The 17,727-nt window shown below is 40.9% G+C and overlaps 1 protein-coding gene across 4 annotated transcripts in view; it reads left to right on the forward strand.

Annotated features, from left to right (window-relative positions):
• The window catches only part of OPA1 (OPA1 mitochondrial dynamin like GTPase), a 66,204-nt gene that overhangs the window by 14,934 nt on the left and 33,543 nt on the right, over positions 1 to 17,727 (forward strand). For 2 of the 4 annotated variants that reach the window (XM_075268568.1, XM_075268569.1), the window contains 12 exons: positions 340 to 413; positions 3,098 to 3,208; positions 5,122 to 5,175; positions 6,825 to 6,929; positions 7,698 to 7,784; positions 8,634 to 8,747; positions 11,928 to 12,008; positions 14,020 to 14,094; positions 14,207 to 14,278; positions 14,354 to 14,453; positions 16,570 to 16,700; positions 16,983 to 17,055. In XM_075268568.1, coding sequence (XP_075124669.1) covers positions 340 to 413; positions 3,098 to 3,208; positions 5,122 to 5,175; positions 6,825 to 6,929; positions 7,698 to 7,784; positions 8,634 to 8,747; positions 11,928 to 12,008; positions 14,020 to 14,094; positions 14,207 to 14,278; positions 14,354 to 14,453; positions 16,570 to 16,700; positions 16,983 to 17,055 — 1,077 coding nt within the window. The remainder of the gene's footprint in view (positions 1 to 339; positions 414 to 3,097; positions 3,209 to 5,121; positions 5,176 to 6,824; positions 6,930 to 7,697; positions 7,785 to 8,633; positions 8,748 to 11,927; positions 12,009 to 14,019; positions 14,095 to 14,206; positions 14,279 to 14,353; positions 14,454 to 16,569; positions 16,701 to 16,982; positions 17,056 to 17,727) is intronic. The other 2 variants (XM_075268570.1, XM_075268571.1) reach the window with 1 other exon arrangement.

Here is a 17,727-nt window from a genome sequence, read left to right on the forward strand (position 1 = left end):
ATTCTGACTAGTTGGACAGGGATGGGGAGCATTTTGGTGACAGATGCTCTCTAATGACTTATTCCATAAGTATAGACTCATTTGGGTAAGGCTATATGTAGAAGCCGGGCCAGAAACTGCAGCTTGCGGTTTCACCTCAAAACGGTGGTTTTCACATACATGCGAACGTGTTTCACAAGCATTACCTGAGCTAATGTGCATGAAAACCACACGCGGTGGAAGTCTGCTGTCACTACATGTGGCATTACTGCTATAGCACAAACTTGTTCTGGTTAAGTTACAATAAATTGTGAATGACTAATCTTAATATTGACCCTTGTGGTGGTTTCTTTCTACCAGGCCCTGGAGGCGAGACTGCTTTCAAAGCTACTGACAGCCAGAGTTTTGATGGCTCTGACAAGCAATACAGGAAGGTGAGAAGCAATGATACATGGGCACATGTCTTGAAATACATATTGTGTGTGATCTGCATTTCCAGTTTTGAACTGGTTTAATCATAGTTTTTATATAATTTTGTGAAAGGCACAATGGACGAAAGAGAGCTGCTGTCTCATGGTTGTGTACCCCCCAACCATTAAGGCTAAGGGCCCATGTAGCAGGTCACAGGCAAAAAAAACACTGCTGGAAAAAACGCAGCGGAAACACATTGTGTTTATTCTCGCAGCACTTTTCATAGAAAGTCTGCAATGGTTTCCTCTGTGGACTTTCTGCTTCCATTATACCCATAGGGAAGCCAATGGCAATTCCACAGGTATAATTGACATGCTGCGATTTGCAAAAACGAAAGTGTTTTTCAAATCGCAGCATTTACGAGAGGATTATTTTCTGCAATGTGTGGATGAGATTAACTAGAAACTGTAAAACGCAGCAGTTTTTGCCACGGTGTTTACGCTATGTGAGGCTCTGGCCTAAAATACCATATTGGTGGGCCAAATCTAAAGCGAAATTATATCCAGGTTTAAGGCTTGTCAGACATGGGTGTAAGGCTGACTATATGCATGTGATATTTATCTGCAGACCTTTGAAAGATTCAGCAGAGTTTGGTTAAATCTGCAAAAATCTGTTTGTGAAGTCGTACACATAAGATTAACGGCAGATGCTATTAGAACAAGCCAGGTCTGCCAGTGACTGCAAATAAGTATTTCTTGTGGCCAGCTTTACTTGAAGCTCCTGGATCCCAGTGGAAATTCTCTTATCATAGCGTTCCTTGAGCCGTTTATAATACAGCCAAGCCTTTATGTGTGCTGTGTACCAGGGCATGGATGTCACTGCTACATTTGCACCACCTAGAGTTTTTATCCTGGTCATGGGTATGTATCCATGGAAGGAACGGGCAGAAAATCTGATGAACATTTCCCTGAGTTCTTGTTTAGGGCGCTGGAAGGAAGTGCACCCTCTACATAAACAGTGTAGCTTCTTCTAAAGCTCTTTAGTATAGTGTAATGTATTAAGGCTGCAGTCACATAGTGAGATGTTTAATTTACATAAAAGGAGGGTTTTGTTTTGGGAAGGTATAGTACAGCATTAACTCACGCAAAAGCGCATGTGGTTCCTGACCACATCATGACTGCTGTACCATGTCGCTGTCATCTTACAAGGTCCATTTATCTTTAACAAATGTCCCTTTGAACGCTGGTTCCTGTTAACTGGGCTTTGTGATAGGCTCACTGCCCCTGTAATAAAGGTATGTGTATACAGTCTACATATTTTATTTCAGTCCTTTTTAGCGCATCAGATGTTTCCATTTGTTTCCTGGGATCATGAAATGTTCATTTTGGCAGCTAGTTTGTAAAGAAAGCTGCAGTGATTTGCATTTGCTAATCTCAATCTATCCACAGATTATTTGCGTGCTCTTTCTGAGGGGATTTTCTACTGCATTTCCTACACAAAGTGGGGACAGTCTTTAAGTGTTTTGCCTATGCTTAGAACTTTCACATCCTGCGCTCCTTCTGTGGTGGTAGATTTGCATGCCTGTGACAACTACAAAACAAACTGAATCCAAAATTCCTTTACTACTCTGTTTCTGAAATCCTCTGAAGTTTTAGTTCTCTTATGGAAGTATGCACCCTGCCTGCAGTCCTAGTACTTAATGGAGTATTTCCATCATAGATGTTTATGGTAAATAGGCAGGACATTTCAGGTCCCCAACCCTGGCAGATGAGACATCCACCCCAAATCTCTTCAGTCACCTCTGTGGAAATCACAGAAATGGAGAGGTGTGTATCCTCCGCTGTTTCCCCCCCTCTCACGCAAATCATCAGAAAGAGCTGCTGAGATGTAAACCCCATATTTTATTCATTATGGAGTCACACATTCACCTCCTAGATGATGTCCTATTCTAGTTCACTGTAGTTCAGACACCCCTTTAAGTAGATATCATCTAGATTTCTATTTGAGGCCTGTAAAATTCTACCCTCTCCTCCTGGTTTGTTTTCTTTCTTTCATATTTCTTTAAAATTTCAATTTCGATACCCTAAATTCACTTTTACTTTCATTGCTATTTCTTTTTGTTTCTGTTTTGCCTGACACATTCTGTAATTGTAGTCTGTCCCTTTTGTGTCCTACCCCTAGTTGTGAGTGTTCCTTAAATATCAGAATGTAGCAATCCCTTCCCCATCTATAAATGAAACCTAGAATTTTCCTCTTCTGTCTAGATGTGAAAAATCTCTTTTATTTTTTTATGGAAAAGATTGGGACAAATAATATGGCTGCCATTACGGGTCGGTTGTGACCACGATACATTCATTGCACAGTTTCAGTGATATGGGTTTAGGGGATATAATTAGGCTTGTTTGCTTTTCTGGAATCTGAGACAGCTGGGTAAGAACCACTATGGGAATTGTAATGGCAGACATATTTTGTTTTGGTTTTAAGTGGAAATGGTCTTTTGTGAATTACATCATGTTCTTTCCTATCTTGCCTTTCTAGCTGTAGTTGATGCGATACATTACACTTTGTGCCTCTGTGTCCATTTTGCTTCTATACATTTGTCTTTCATTTTGCCTTTGTGTATACACCTATTTCATTTTGCACCCATGGCGGTTTTTGTCCCTCACCTTCACCCCCGTCTCTATCTCTCTCTGTAAACTCATGGCAGGGTTTGCTTGGTGAACTCATTCTTTTACAAGAGCAGCTCAAGCAGCATGAAGAGGAGGCACGCAGGGCAGCTGGAAACATTAACACGGGCAACTCACAGCAGAAGCGCAAGGTGATGGGTCTTAGGACATTGGATAGAAAACAAGTGCCATGGACCAGGAGTACACTGTGACTGTGTCACACCATTCCATCCAAAAGTCAATGAAACTTGTAGCTCTCCCACTACCAGTAATCTCATTTTGTTTCCCTCTAGGAAGTGAGCATGTTGTGTGATCCATCATGTACAAATACCTTCCTAGTAATCTGTGGAATAGTAAAAACTAGAAGGCTATTTCATATCTAGGTGTACTAAGAGAAAAAAAAAGTTCATTTTCTTAGTCCTTAGCTATCCCATTGTGGTAGTTTTTTAGTTTAACATGTAGATTTCTGAGGGGGGGATTTGTCAAATTAACACGGGGCAAGAGGGGGCGGATTCTAACGCCGAATCTGCCTCAGAATCGGCCCCCTCACAATAGAGGTCTATGTAGACCACTAGCTTCCTTTTTTCCGTGAGCGGTACATTCCGGCTCACGGAAAAAAGAAACGTGCTGTCCTTTCTTCAGGCAAATTCTGCGGCTGAGTCAGCCACGGCGTCCAACTCGTGACAGAACCCTCTGAACTAGGCCCATTCATTTGAGCCTACTCCAGAGGGGGAAGCTGCGACTGTTGGAAGCCGCGACAGTCGTGGCAGGCGCATTTTGGTCCAATTTTGATTGTCATCAGAATCAGGACCAAAATACGAGGCCCCGTGTGAACGAGGCTAAACAGTAGCTGTAGTTTGTTTCATAAATCAGTAGTACAGGTGAATATAACATACTTTGTAATAGATTTTATCAGATAATGCTTCTTTCCCTACCTTTCCTGTTCCCCTTTCTCTCCTAAACTGCTTTGTTCCACTGTCAGATCTGTCAGACCAACTATAAGTCACAGACAGATCAGGTTAGATGTCTATGGAGAAGATATGGGGAGGACGAGCCAAGTGAGAGAAAAACAGACATGTAACATGTTACTGCAAATAACAGTATGTTTTAGCAGATTTCTAGCAGTTTTTCCAAACTGTATCCCTATGAAGAGAGTTCTGGTGAGGTATTGTATGTATCTTACTGTTACATGCAGCAGTATGTGTATCTGTTACTTTTTTATTCTCCCTCACTTGTCTCCTTTTCCTGCCTGTTCAGATCTCCATTGATTCTTTATGAGTTGCAGCCTGTCTTTACTGATAACTGGTCTGTGCAGTAAATTGAGCAGGAAAGGAGGCTGATAAATGGAGAAAGAGGCATTATTTTATGATAGGAGATATTTCAAAGTGTCTTATCTGAAATTTTACTACTGATTTCTGAACTTTTTTTTTACATGACGTCTGCTTGCTGACAGCGTTGTTACTTCAGCTTGGCTGGTACATAACTTCCCATCCTTTTCCTATTCAAAGCTTTATCTAACAGCACTAAATATATTGGACAAAGTGGCCACTATATATACGGCTAGCCAGGGAGTGATGGAAAGAAGACGTTTTCATCCGTTTACTTTTCTTTAATAAAAATACATTTCCAAAGTTGATTCCTAGAAAAATTAAAAAGTGAAAAGATTGGAAAAATGGGAATCTCTGACAGTCCCTTTTAAAGAAGGTCTGTAAATACTGTGGTTTGGTGTGTGATCGCATGGACTCATGGTCTTGGTGATGATGATGATATAGATGCCATTTATAGGATTATGGAACTTCTTTTAAGGTTTCTATATACCTGACAGAATATATAGTTACAGAATGCTATCTTGCATTTTATGTCCTATGAATTGAAGAAGGGTGTTGGCTTGATGTATGGGCCATAATATATTAATGCAAGTCTGTGTGCATATTCGCTATAAAGCCCTATCAAGACCTTTCCCACTCCACAATATTCTGCAAGTATTCTGAGTCTTTATGCAGTTCACAGCTTATTTTCTCCCAATCATGGTCGTAATGTCACTGTTACTATTTTGCTGTTAAAGGCTACAGACAAGGAGAAAGTGGATCAACTGCAAGAAGAACTTCTGCAAACTCAGGTGTGTATTCTGTATTTATTGCAGCAGGTTTTCAGGCTATATACTTATGTATGTGACTTAATTTATGTAACATGAAGGTTAGGGGTACGTTTACATTGTCATTTTTTTGTTCATTTGCTTTCACAATGCCAGATTAAGCACTTCTCCTCTGATCTCATACGCCCTCTGTGACATCCCTAATATGCATACTTGTCAGGTGGACATGATCATAATATGCTGTCACAGGATTGAAGCTAAATGTATGACTGCTGGGGCTCCACTGTTGACACCTTCCCTCCTATTGATCACTAGAATGGGTTTTGAGATCTTTCTGGAGGTATTTGAATAGAGCCGCCATCTGAAAAGCAGTATGGACCTACACACATTGAATGGAATTAGAGGTCACATGCAGGACCACTCGTTTTTTCAAACTTCTTCAGAGCTGGAGAACTCATAACCTCTTTAATGATCAGTAATTGGATGCGGTCTCAGTATTGGGGCACCCAGAGATCATACTTGTGTCACCTACGTGTATAGTTAGAGTATTGGCCACTTTTATGCATTATGTGTCTCTGAACAATTGGTAACTATGCTCTGTAACTACAACATGGTCTGTTTTTTCATGGCTGAGTTCCTGTAGTTCCTAGACGTTTAGGGCGGGTTCACACCTGCATCTTGTCTCCACTTTGCGGGTTTCCATCTCTTGCCCGAGAAAATGAACAGGAGACAGAAACCGTCAATCAGTTTTCAAACCCATTCACTTGAATGGGTTTGCAAACTGACCACCTGTGAGCATCTTCTGCTGTCCGCGGCAAAACCATTTTTTCAACTGAACACAAAGTTGGACATGCAGGACTTTGTGTCCAGTTAAAAAAAAAAAACGTTTTGCCACGGAGAGGCAGAAGGCGCTCATGGGCGGACACTGACTGTCAGGTTTCCATCTCCTGTCCAGTTTCTCAGGCAAAAGATGGAAACCCACAAAGCGGAGACCGGGCGCAGCTGTGAACCCGCCCTTACACTTTTCAATAATGGCACACTGTTATTCATGGAGTATCTCTCAGGAAAGAAATATCACAAGTGGACTTGTTTGCAGTAGTGACATTCTGTTACAGTACTACACTGGAATTCAGGGAGCTCGTTACAGTATAGTTATTCTTTCAGAAATCTTTGTAAAGACAGACTTTATGGCTAGGTGCTTAATTTTATACATCTATGGAAGTGGGACTGAATACAATACCTGGTATCAATGAATAAGAGGGGTCTTCTAATACTCTTGCCCATAGTGTTTCTTTGATAATGGAGAATATGACATTTTGACACATTATGACATCTTGATTCATTACTACTCCTGCAGCAATCTGTATGCGCATAGACTAAATGACTAAGACTGGGTTCACATCTGCATTGGAGTTTCAGTCAAAAATCACTAGATGACAAAGTGCTGCAAGTTCGACTTTTTCGTCCAGTGTTTTCAGTTTAAAGGAACGGATACTCAATAGATCGCATTATAGTTAATAAGTTTTGCCAGGCACTGTTAGTGTCCAATATTTTAACATTCCTTGTGCTGGCATAAATAAACAGCACTCCAGGTCGAAGGTAAATCTCTGTTCTGGACACTTGCAATGTTATAGACTTATAATGCTTTTTTTTTTTTTTCTAACATGGCTTAGTTAAAGTACCAGCGGATTCTTGAACGTCTTGAGAAAGAAAATAAAGATCTAAGGAAACTGTTGCTTCAAAAAGATGATAAAGGCATTCATCAACGGAAACTTAAGGTAATGGAAATTAGAGACAAATATGCTTAGAATACTCCAGTGCTGTGGATAAGGTTTCTTAGTTACATTTTTAGCACCGCAAACTTTAAGCTTGTTGAGCTAGCTTTTTAGTAGACCTTTAGCATATCTACTAATACTGTCTCATGCAAACTTTGAATGGACGATAAACAGATTTATCACCAGTGTTTGACTCTGGATGATAAATCTGACATGTTTTTTATAGTCTAGTCTAACTTTATGCTGCCTGTTTGTTGACTAAGACTAGATTCACATAACCGAGTTTAACCCGTGAAACTTGTTCCGTGTATTATATGGATTTACCAGCCCAACTCTCATGCCGGGAGCGGGACTCCTAGTATCTTATGAGGCTAGGAGTCCCTGACTCCCAGCAAACATGCTATCCCATACCGAATACAGTACAAGACAGTATGCCTCTGGGAGGCAAAGACTCCTTGCCTCATAGATAACTAGGATGCCTGGAGTCCTCCTCAACGGCATGAAGGTTGGGCCTGTAAATCCGGTGAACACAGACTGAGGTGGGTCTAATCTTTCTGGCACCCCTTTTCCTCTAAGCTTCACCACTTGCAGAAACTGCAGCAAATGTAGTATTCTATTTAATCTTTCTGCATCCCCAGTGCCATAGTAAATGCCCCTAACCTGGCATCATATTATGATTCTTTAACTTTACAGCTTTGTGTTTGTAGCTATATACTTAGGGGAAATCTATAAAATAAAGATCATTGATCATTATTGTCTTTTATATTTTAGAAATCCTTGATTGATATGTATTCTGAGGTACTGGACATCCTCTCTGACTATGATGCCAACTACAACACACAAGACCATTTACCAAGGGTATGTTACGGGTATGCCTTGCTCACACAAATTCTTAGATTCATATTTGAGACTTTTTTTTTTCTTTCATGGCTATTTTATTCTGTTGTAAATCTGTTTTGTATACGACTTCATGCACATGATCAAGTGTGCTGCTGAGGCTCTTCTATAAACATTGGATCATTGGGCTGCACACTTGGTCTTGTGCTTGAAGTCTTAGTTGTTTTCTGACTCTGAATCTCAGTCCTGGTCTGTGTTGATAAGTTGGATATATGACAAAATTCATGAATTTGTCAAGTTGTTGCTGTCGGTTAAGTAAACAATTGAAAAATGTGTTATGGAGAATTATTTTTATTTAGTTAGGGGGCGTTCACACTACTGTCAGTGTCCGACAGTTAGTGTCCGCTCCTAGTGTCCGTTCAAAATCTGGCACGGACATTAGGAGCGGACACTAGCTGTGTCCGTGACACTTGTCATTCATTTAAATGGCAATCGGGTGCATTCTTTTGCACTCCGTGCCCTTCCTTCCCTGTCCGCATGTAAAGATGTCTGACTTTTCAAGCGGACAGAAAAACCTGACATGTAGGTTTTTTCTGTCCGCTTGAAAAGTCGGACATCTTTACATGCGGACAGTGAAGGACAGGCACGGAGTGCAAAAGAACGCACCCAATCGCCATTTAAATAAATGACAGGTGTCACGGACACAGCTAGTATCCGCTCCTAATGTCCGTGCGAGATTTTGAACGGACACTAGGAGTGGACACTACCTGTCGGACACTGACGGTAGTGTGAATGCTCCCTAACCTTTATGATTAACAATGTTCTGAAGCTTTGTAACACATGATAACTTGCTTACCTGTTACTTTGCAGGTAGTTGTGGTAGGTGACCAAAGTTCAGGGAAAACCAGTGTTCTTGAAATGATAGCCCAGGCTCGAATCTTTCCTCGAGGATCTGGTGAGATGATGACTCGCTCTCCAGTTAAGGTATTTATTATGGTGATGAATACATTACATAGATATAACAAAATAGTAGAAAAATTGGAAGGGCACTCACCCACATCGAGGCTCGTCTTTGTAAAAAACTTCTTTATTTGAGGCAATACATATCTAAAAGCAATAAGTGCAGGGAGGGAAGAACAGCATGCAAAGGCAAAAGGCAACAGCCGTTTCGCGCAGCTATGTGCGCTTTCTCAAGCCATAGAATGCAATCAAAGGAGGGCTGCCGGACACTTCCTATTCATTTCTATGGGAGCAGGCATGCGAGCGCTCCCCATAGAAATGAATGGACAGACACTTCCCATTCATTTCTATGGGAGCCGGCATGCGAGCGCTCCCTATAGAAATGAATGGAAAAAAGCAGTCCATTCATTTCTATGGGGAGCGCTTTCATGCCGGCTCCCATAGAAATGAATGGGAAGTGTCCGGCAGCCCTGCTGTCACGCCGGCCTGAAATAGAACGTGAAACTTACCCAGCGGTGCAGGGTGGACGGGCGGGCATTCAGGCCTCCTCTGCCTCCGATGTTCCGTCCTTCTCCTCCGGCGCTCGCTGATAATGGCCGGGGCGCATGCGCAATATCATAATGCTTCTACTGCGCATGTGCCCTGGCCATTATCAGCTTGCGAGCGCCGGAGGAGGACGGAACATCGGAGGAAGAGGAGGCCTGAATGCCCGCCCACCCTGCACCGCTCGGTAAGTTTCACATTCTGTTTCAGGCTTTTATTTTAAAACGGGGGGGGGGGGGGGGGGGGGGGGGGTAGTTTAATATAACTTTTACGGTTGGGCTCTATCAGCATGATTTTGCTGATAGAGCCCCTCCTCGCCTGCCGAGCGCTTCCAATAGAAGCGGCTGGCATGCGGGGGGTTAAGCGGCCGCTGGCAAAGTCTGCCTGCCGCCGCTTTCAATAAGATATAATGCGCACCGGACTGCGGCTTATAGTCCGGTGCGCCTTATATATGAACCGAGACGGACTATAAGGCGCTCATGGGCAATGCGGCTTATAGTCCAGTGCGCCTTATAGTCTGTAAAATACGGTATTCAAAAGATGGTCATGGCCTAGTTAAGTTCACAAAGGTATATTAAATAGAGAGCTCAGTTTCAGTGGACCAAGTTGATGACTTACCGTACTCATGGTCTATCTGATCCTGTGGTCATACTCTCTTCCATTTGTTCCCTACTTGACATATAGTCAGTAGAAAGCAAAAAGAGGACAGACTGAAGGGAGTATGTATCCAGGACTATCCTAGACAGGGTTTTTTGTTGTGGCACATACTTATAAAACGCTTAGGATTGCATCAAGGGTTTGCAGAGTTGAATAGATCCTAGATAATCAAAGTGAGCCTTAACATTGTGTAAAAATATATATATCCGTTAACAGGAAATTCATTGGGAATTAAAACTCCCTGTTTTTCCTGCTTTTCTTGGGAATGTTCACATGCATCAGAGATTTCTGCAGTTAAACATCAATTCCATTTATGTTAATGTTGCTTGTAGTTAAAGGGGTCCCCCCCAAAAAAAAAAATTTAAAAAAAAAAAAAAAATTAATTAGACCTGGGTAGTTTTGAAAAAAACAAAACATACTCACCTGCCCCCAGGCTTCAGTGTCTCCCAGCGAAGTCCAGTCCTGCAGCTCTGTTGTTTCCTTTCTGCGGACCACCCACCCAAGTGACCGCCAAGGCCAATCAGCGGCCTCAGCGAAGGACACAACATCACTGCCAATGACGTCCCTGAGTCCTTTCCTTAGGCCTATGATTGGCCTCACAGCTGGCGAGGACTTCCTGAAAAACAAGACAGCTGAGCAGCGTGACCAAACCTCGCTGGGAGTTGTTTTTAATTTGTTCATTCTATTTATTTATTTATTTATTTATTTATTTATTTTTTTAGGTTTTAGAGGAGAAAAATAGGGGAAAAAAATTTTCAGGCAAAAAATGGTAAAATATTTAATGTTTGGGAGTTGTAGTTTTGGAACAGCTGCAAGACCACATTGACAGGTGACCCTGCAGCTGTACGGGGATGTATAGGGCGTTTTTTTGTGGGGCCAGGTGTACTTTTTAGTTATACCATTTTGGGAAATGTTTATTGCTTAGATCACCTTTTATTTAAATCAGAGGCAAAACGGTGAGAAAAACCCGGCGATTTAGCACTTTTGATTTTGACGTTCACTGTACATAAAAATATTACTAGACCGGGCATTTTCAGACACCGGGATACCTAATGTATATGTTTCACAGTAATGTTATACTTTTATATGTATTCTAGGGAAAGGAGGTGAACTTTTATTTATTTTATTTTCTATTATATTTTTTTAAGTTTTTTTTTTTTTTTTTTGTACTATTTTATTATCCCCCGCCTAGGGGGCTTGAACCTGCAATCATTTGATTGCAAGTCTCATAGACGGCAATACAAGTGTATTGCCGTCTATTGGAGATTCTATACATAACTATCACGGAGTGTTATAGACCAGCCGCGATAGTAATATATATCTATGACAGGCCTGGGAGCCTTCATTAGGCTCCCGGCTGTCATCGGAACAGGTCGGCTCCTGCGGCCTCGCCGTGCAGGAGCCGGCCTGCATCACTAAAGCTATGGGTCCGGTGGGAACCGGCCCCGGGGCTAACTTTAAACTGCCGGGACCTGCGGAGGAGGAACCGGATTTGCAGCATGGCCGCGCTACTGCCACCGCTGGTTTTCTTCAGCGGCAGGAGCGTGACAATCTGCAGGCCCCGGCAGCTAAGACAGTCCCCGGCATCTGCTGTAATAGACCAGCGAATGCCTGGGAGTGTTTTAACTGCCGGGGCCTGCAGTATTGTCACGCTCCTGGCACGGCCATGCTGTAAATCCGCTCCTCCCCCCCCACATTCGGACTATAAGACGCACCCTCATTTTCCTCCGAAATTTTGGGGGGAAAAAGTGCGTCTTATAGTCCGAAAAATACGGTAATTAAAAAAAAAAAATAGGCTAAACAACTGCTGGCCTCCTAAATATCTCTACTTATATGAATGAAACTGATTTTTACAGAAATTTCTTCAACAGAATTTGCCATATGTGAATATACCCTAATAAGAATGATCCAACTTGTATATGCAGTATATTGTGAACCTACTTTTTAAAAGTACTGTGTATATAGAATAAATGTTTGATTCTTTTTGTTTTTATGTTGTTTCAGGTTACCTTAAGTGAAGGTCCCCACCATGTAGCTGTATTTAAAGATAGCTCTCGGGAGTTTGACCTCTCCAAAGAGTCGGATGTAAGCACTCGTAACTAACACTATTTTGCTTATCTTCCCATGTTTTTTTAAGGGCTGCTTAATAGCATTACTGGATAGCAATAGTTTTTTTGGCTAGAAAATACTTCACTCTCTACAAACTTGCTAAAAACAATGTAGTCAGATGATTACTATAAACTAGACTAGTCTTATTTATAGTAAGACTAAATATAAACATATATATACAGTTTTCTTGTTATTGTAGTGGTTTAAGACCATCATTTTCCCTGTATGAGAATGATCTGATTTGGAAAATTATCATTATCAAGGCTGTGGAGTTGGAAAAAGCTTCAAAATAAAATGATGTTGAAGGGGATGTCCAGAATGTATTTTTTATTTCCCTCCTAAGGATAGACCATGGATATCTAATTGGGGAGGGGACTTTCGCAATTATGATCTGTATTGGACCACTTCAGATGCCCGTAGTATACATAGTACAGAGCCAGAAGCAATTGGCTTTATGTCCTGTATGGTGGAAAGGATCTTTTACTGCAGGCCTGCTGCTACTGACCTCAATGAAAGCGGAGTTGCAGTGATGTCACCCAACCATGATACCGCTACAGGAGCGATCTGCTTCTGGATTTGTGCTTTATATAGTATGGACGTCTGAAGTGGACAGCGGAGCTGCCCCACTCTAATCAAATATTTATGGCCTATCCTTAATTATTATATTGGTAATATTGTGTTATTAATTACATGCATAGCTTGCTACATATTCACTTTCATAGGAATTCAATCACTTGCTTTTTTCCTGAGTTAGAGGAGCTTTGGTACTTTTGTTTGACCATAGCTGTTAGTTATCTATGAAGGACTCCACAGCCTAGGTGACTGTAATACACTGTATTTGGCTGTACTATAGTTGATCTTGGACAGATACTGTTTTTTCAGAGTTAAGGTCCATTCAGAGTGCTAAAACTCTTTTAGCTCTGCTCCGAAATTACTATAATTTTTCAACTTTTAACATTTCTATAACATTTTATATGGGTATCTGTTGTTTATATTGGTATATAAAACTTATCTATATATGTTAGTTTATGTGCCACCAGTTCTAAAACAAGTAAACAAGTCCTACTCTAATTCAGCCTGTCTGAAGCTAAGTTCACATTAGTGACGACTCTCTGTTGTTCTGGTGATTTGGAGGACTAAAACAACAGATAGACAGAGTGCTAAAATAAGTGGCGGATGAAAAAGCCGTGCACACAGGACTTTTTCCTCCACCAGTTTCAAGTAAATATTGTGACGCCATCTCCAATGAAGAATCCGGCACGAATGTGAACATAGCCTTCATTTTTCCTTCCTTATTTTTTCTCAGTATGGTGCTTGCTACATGCTGCATGTAAATGGGACACAACAAACAATAATAATTTCCTTATGCTCCCGATTCCGCAGTCCACATGCTAAATATAGGAGCGTAGATGTTGGGAGGATTTGTTTATCTTTTTGTTTCGGCCTATGGCCCATTCCTTCGAAGGTTCTTCCTCTTGTACCATAGCTATAAGGCAAAGAATAAAAAGTAATGTAAAAAGTACCTGTGCTCTATAGACACTACGCTTGATACTTATTTATCATATTAAGCATGCTGTCCCATTTATAACCACACCTGACTAAAACTAACCATTGAGTGGCCTGTAAATTACGGAACCAGATGGCAAGTTCAATGTGACAGATGTTCTTTCGTCCCTTATTTTTTATGCTTAAAATCTTCTTCATCTAGCACTCAGTTTGACCTGCAATTTGGAATTCATAATGACTTATATTCTGTATATCTGCCCATTCTATGCCGGTCCTTCCACAAGGTCTCCTCAAATGAGCAGAGATATAAATCGGTAAAGTACAAGGTTTAGTGAATTTTTCCCCACAGAACTTTACATTAGTCTGCTCAGCTCTTCCTTCTGTGTACCATGCTGCCTACAGATACAACCACATGTACAATGTGACCGATTCTTTCAACTTTTGTTTTCTCTAACATAAATTGTCATGTTTGTGTTGACAGCTTGCAGCTTTGAGAGATGAAATCGAGGTGCGGATGAGAAAGAGTGTCAAAAATGGACAAACTGTTAGCCCAGAGGTAATTACACTATCATATACATCTTTCCTGTATCGTCATTACTACTATCATTATAATACAATTTTACTTTCTTATTTAGACCTCTTGTAATATAATATTGTCTATTCTTCAGACCATCTCACTAAGTGTAAAGGGCCCCGGGATACAGAGAATGGTGCTTGTTGATCTTCCTGGAGTTATCAGTGTAAGCACAGCAATTTTCTTTTCCTAGTGTAGTGACCATACTATTACCATTACTAACTACTTCATTTATTTACAGACTGTAACTTCTGGCATGGCCCCAGATACCAAGGAAACTATCTTCAGCATCAGTAAAGCTTATATGCAGAACCCAAATGCCATCATCCTTTGTATACAAGGTAGGTGTCTATTCCATGCTGGGGATATGCTTCACATAGACCTTTTTAAAAGGTGTTTTGCTGGCATAAGATGATAACCTATCTTTAGGATATCTGATTGGCAGGGATCCAACACCCAGGACCCTCACCGACCAGCTGTTGTCAACAGCCACTATACAACAAAGCAAAGCAAATGAGTCATTAACACCTATTATTCCTGTCGAGTGAGGGCAAATCACTGGCTTATGCCATTGTTTTAGAGGGTTTTTACTGTGGACCTCCCGCCTATCTGGAAAATTCATGACTACAGTGCTAATTCAGCGCAGAGTCCCCTTCACAGTTTTTGTGGAGGGGAACCGAAGCATAATTTATTAAAGGTAAATAGGCTGACTGGATTGATGGCGGTGAGTACCAATGTGCAGGGAAAAACTGTAAAGGTATTAGTGCGGCATCCCCCTTCAGTCTTGTGGAACCACACCAATCGAAAAGTGGTGGTATAGCCTAGTGACAGGTCGTTACTCTAAGAGATGAGAATACCCCTTTATCATTTATCTCAATGCACATTTTAGTCACTTAATTATCATCTATATATATATATATACATATATATATATATATATATATATATATATATATATACATACTCACCGGCCACTTTATTAGGTACACCTGTCCAACTGCTTGTTAACACTTAATTTCTAATCAGCCAATCACATGGCGGCAACTCAGTGCATTTAGGCATGTAGACATGGTCAAGACAATCTCCTGCAGTTCAAACCGAGCATCAGTATGGGGAAGAAAGGTGATTTGAGTGCCTTTGAACGTGGCATGGTTGTTGGTGCCAGAAGGGCTGGTCTGAGTATTTCAGAAACTGCTGATCTACTGGGATTTTCACGCACAACCATCTCTAGGGTTTACAGAGAATGGTCCAAAAAAGAAAAAACATCCAGTGAGCGGCAGTTCTGTGGGCGGAAATGCGTTGTTGATGCCAGAGGTCAGAGGAGAATGGCCAGACTGGTTCGAGCTGATAGAAAGGCAACAGTGACTCAAATAGCCACCCGTTACAACCAAGGTAGCCAGAAGAGCATCTCTGAACGCACAGTACGTCGAACTTTGAGGCAGATGGGCTACAGCAGCAGAAGACCACACCGGGTGCCACTCCTTTCAGCTAAGAACAAGAAAATGAGGCTACAATTTGCACAAGCTCATCGAAATTGGACAATTGAAGATTGGAAAAACGTTGCCTGGTCTGATGAGTCTCGATTTCTGCTGCGACATTCGGATGGTAGGGTCTGAATTTGGCGTCAACAACATGAGAGCATGGATCCATCCTGCCTTGTATCAACGGTTCAGGCTGGTGGTGGTGGTGTCATGGTGTGGGGAATATTTTCTTGGCACTCTTTGTGCCCCTTGGTACCAATTGAGCATCGTTGCAACGCCAAAGCCTACCTGAGTATTGTTGCTGACCATGTCCATCCCTTTATGACCACAATGTACCCAACATCTGATGGCTACTTTCAGCAGGATAATGCGCCATGTCATAAAGCTGGAATCATCTCAGACTGGTTTCTTGAACATGACAATGAGTTCACTGTACTCCAATGGCCTCCACAGTCACCAGATCTCAATCCAATAGAGAATCTTTGGGATGTGGTGGAACGGGAGATTCGCATCATGGATGTGCAGCCGACAAATCTGCGGCAACTGTGTGATGCCATCATGTCAATATGGACCAAAATCTCTGAGGAATGCTTCCAGCACCTTGTTGAATCTATGCCACGAAGAATTGAGGCAGTTCTGAAGGCAAAAGGGGGTCCAACCCGTTACTAGCATGGTGTACCTAATAAAGTGGCCGGTGAGTGTGTGTGTATATATATATATATATATATATATATATATATAGAATTTATACACACACAGTATATATATATATAATATATATATATAATATATATATATAATATATATATATAATATATATATATATATATATATATATATATATACACACACACACACTATAAGATAGTACCTGTTATTTAGGCCTGTGCCAATTGTTCTCTTGTAGTCTTTGCATAGCTTTATAATTCACATAGATTGTGATAAGTATCTGCAATAATTTTACTCTATTTATCAGATGGCTCTGTTGATGCTGAGAGGAGTATTGTCACCGACCTTGTAAGTCAGATGGATCCACAAGGCAGGCGAACTATCTTTGTTCTAACAAAAGTAGATCTTGCTGAGAAAAATGTAGCCAGCCCTAGTCGAGTAAGTGAAGCTTTGCGTCCACTTAATGTGCTATCATGTCCTGCTCCTTTTACTTTACTGTACTAAGTACTACAGTCTCCTTTTTCTCTCTCTAGCTGCTATTGATTCCTAGTATTTTTCTTCTATATGCTATACTGAGCTTATGTGTGCCTCCTTCTGTAATATATTACTCTTATTATTCTTTATCCATATTATCTATGCTGCTGTAACACACTGAAATATCCCCACGGTGGGACTATTAAAGGATTATCTTATCTTAATTCTTATTTTGTTTGTGTAAAGATCCAACAAATAATTGAAGGCAAGCTCTTCCCAATGAAAGCTCTTGGATATTTTGCTGTTGTAACTGGGAAAGGTAAGAAAGTACAAGTCATTCTCTTATACCTAATATTAGCTAAAGCCTTTACTTCTCTGATGTTGGTGTTATTGTACAGAGTATGATCATACTGATGTGTCTGACCCCTATGAAGTCGTGTAATGTTTTTTTAAGACTATATAGTGTTTTTTACATAACCTACATTCTTGAAATTGCAAACTGAGTTGCTTGCCAGTTGGCTTTATCAGATGATAAAATTCTGCTCAGGACCTTGTGGGTTATTTTTGTAGCAATGTACAAACAATAGAAGATGATGTCACAACGGACAGTGTGTGACCCACAATCACTTGGTTTACTTGTGCTGTTCCCTTATGGTTTACAGAGGGTGGTGAACCAAATGTCCACTATATTTTTATTTTTTTATTAATAAAAGTTTTATTGCTTTAGTTTTTATATTGATACAGGTATGAATAGATTTAAAAAAAAGAAAAAAAGAGGTTGCTTGAATTGACATCCCGATTGCTAGACATTAGAGAGGAGCGATCCGAACAGCACGCATCCCATAGAAATGAATGGAAGCACCTGTGACGCCGGCCGCCGGCAAAGTCAGTATCACAAGTGCTTCCATTCATTTCTATGGGTGCGTGCTGTTCGGATCGGCTGATCCGAACAGTGTTCGCTCATCTCTACTAGACATTATTCCAAAAGGTA

Source organism: Leptodactylus fuscus, chromosome 3 (assembly GCF_031893055.1).
Source record: "Leptodactylus fuscus isolate aLepFus1 chromosome 3, aLepFus1.hap2, whole genome shotgun sequence".
Taxonomy (NCBI): Eukaryota; Metazoa; Chordata; class Amphibia; order Anura; family Leptodactylidae; genus Leptodactylus; species Leptodactylus fuscus.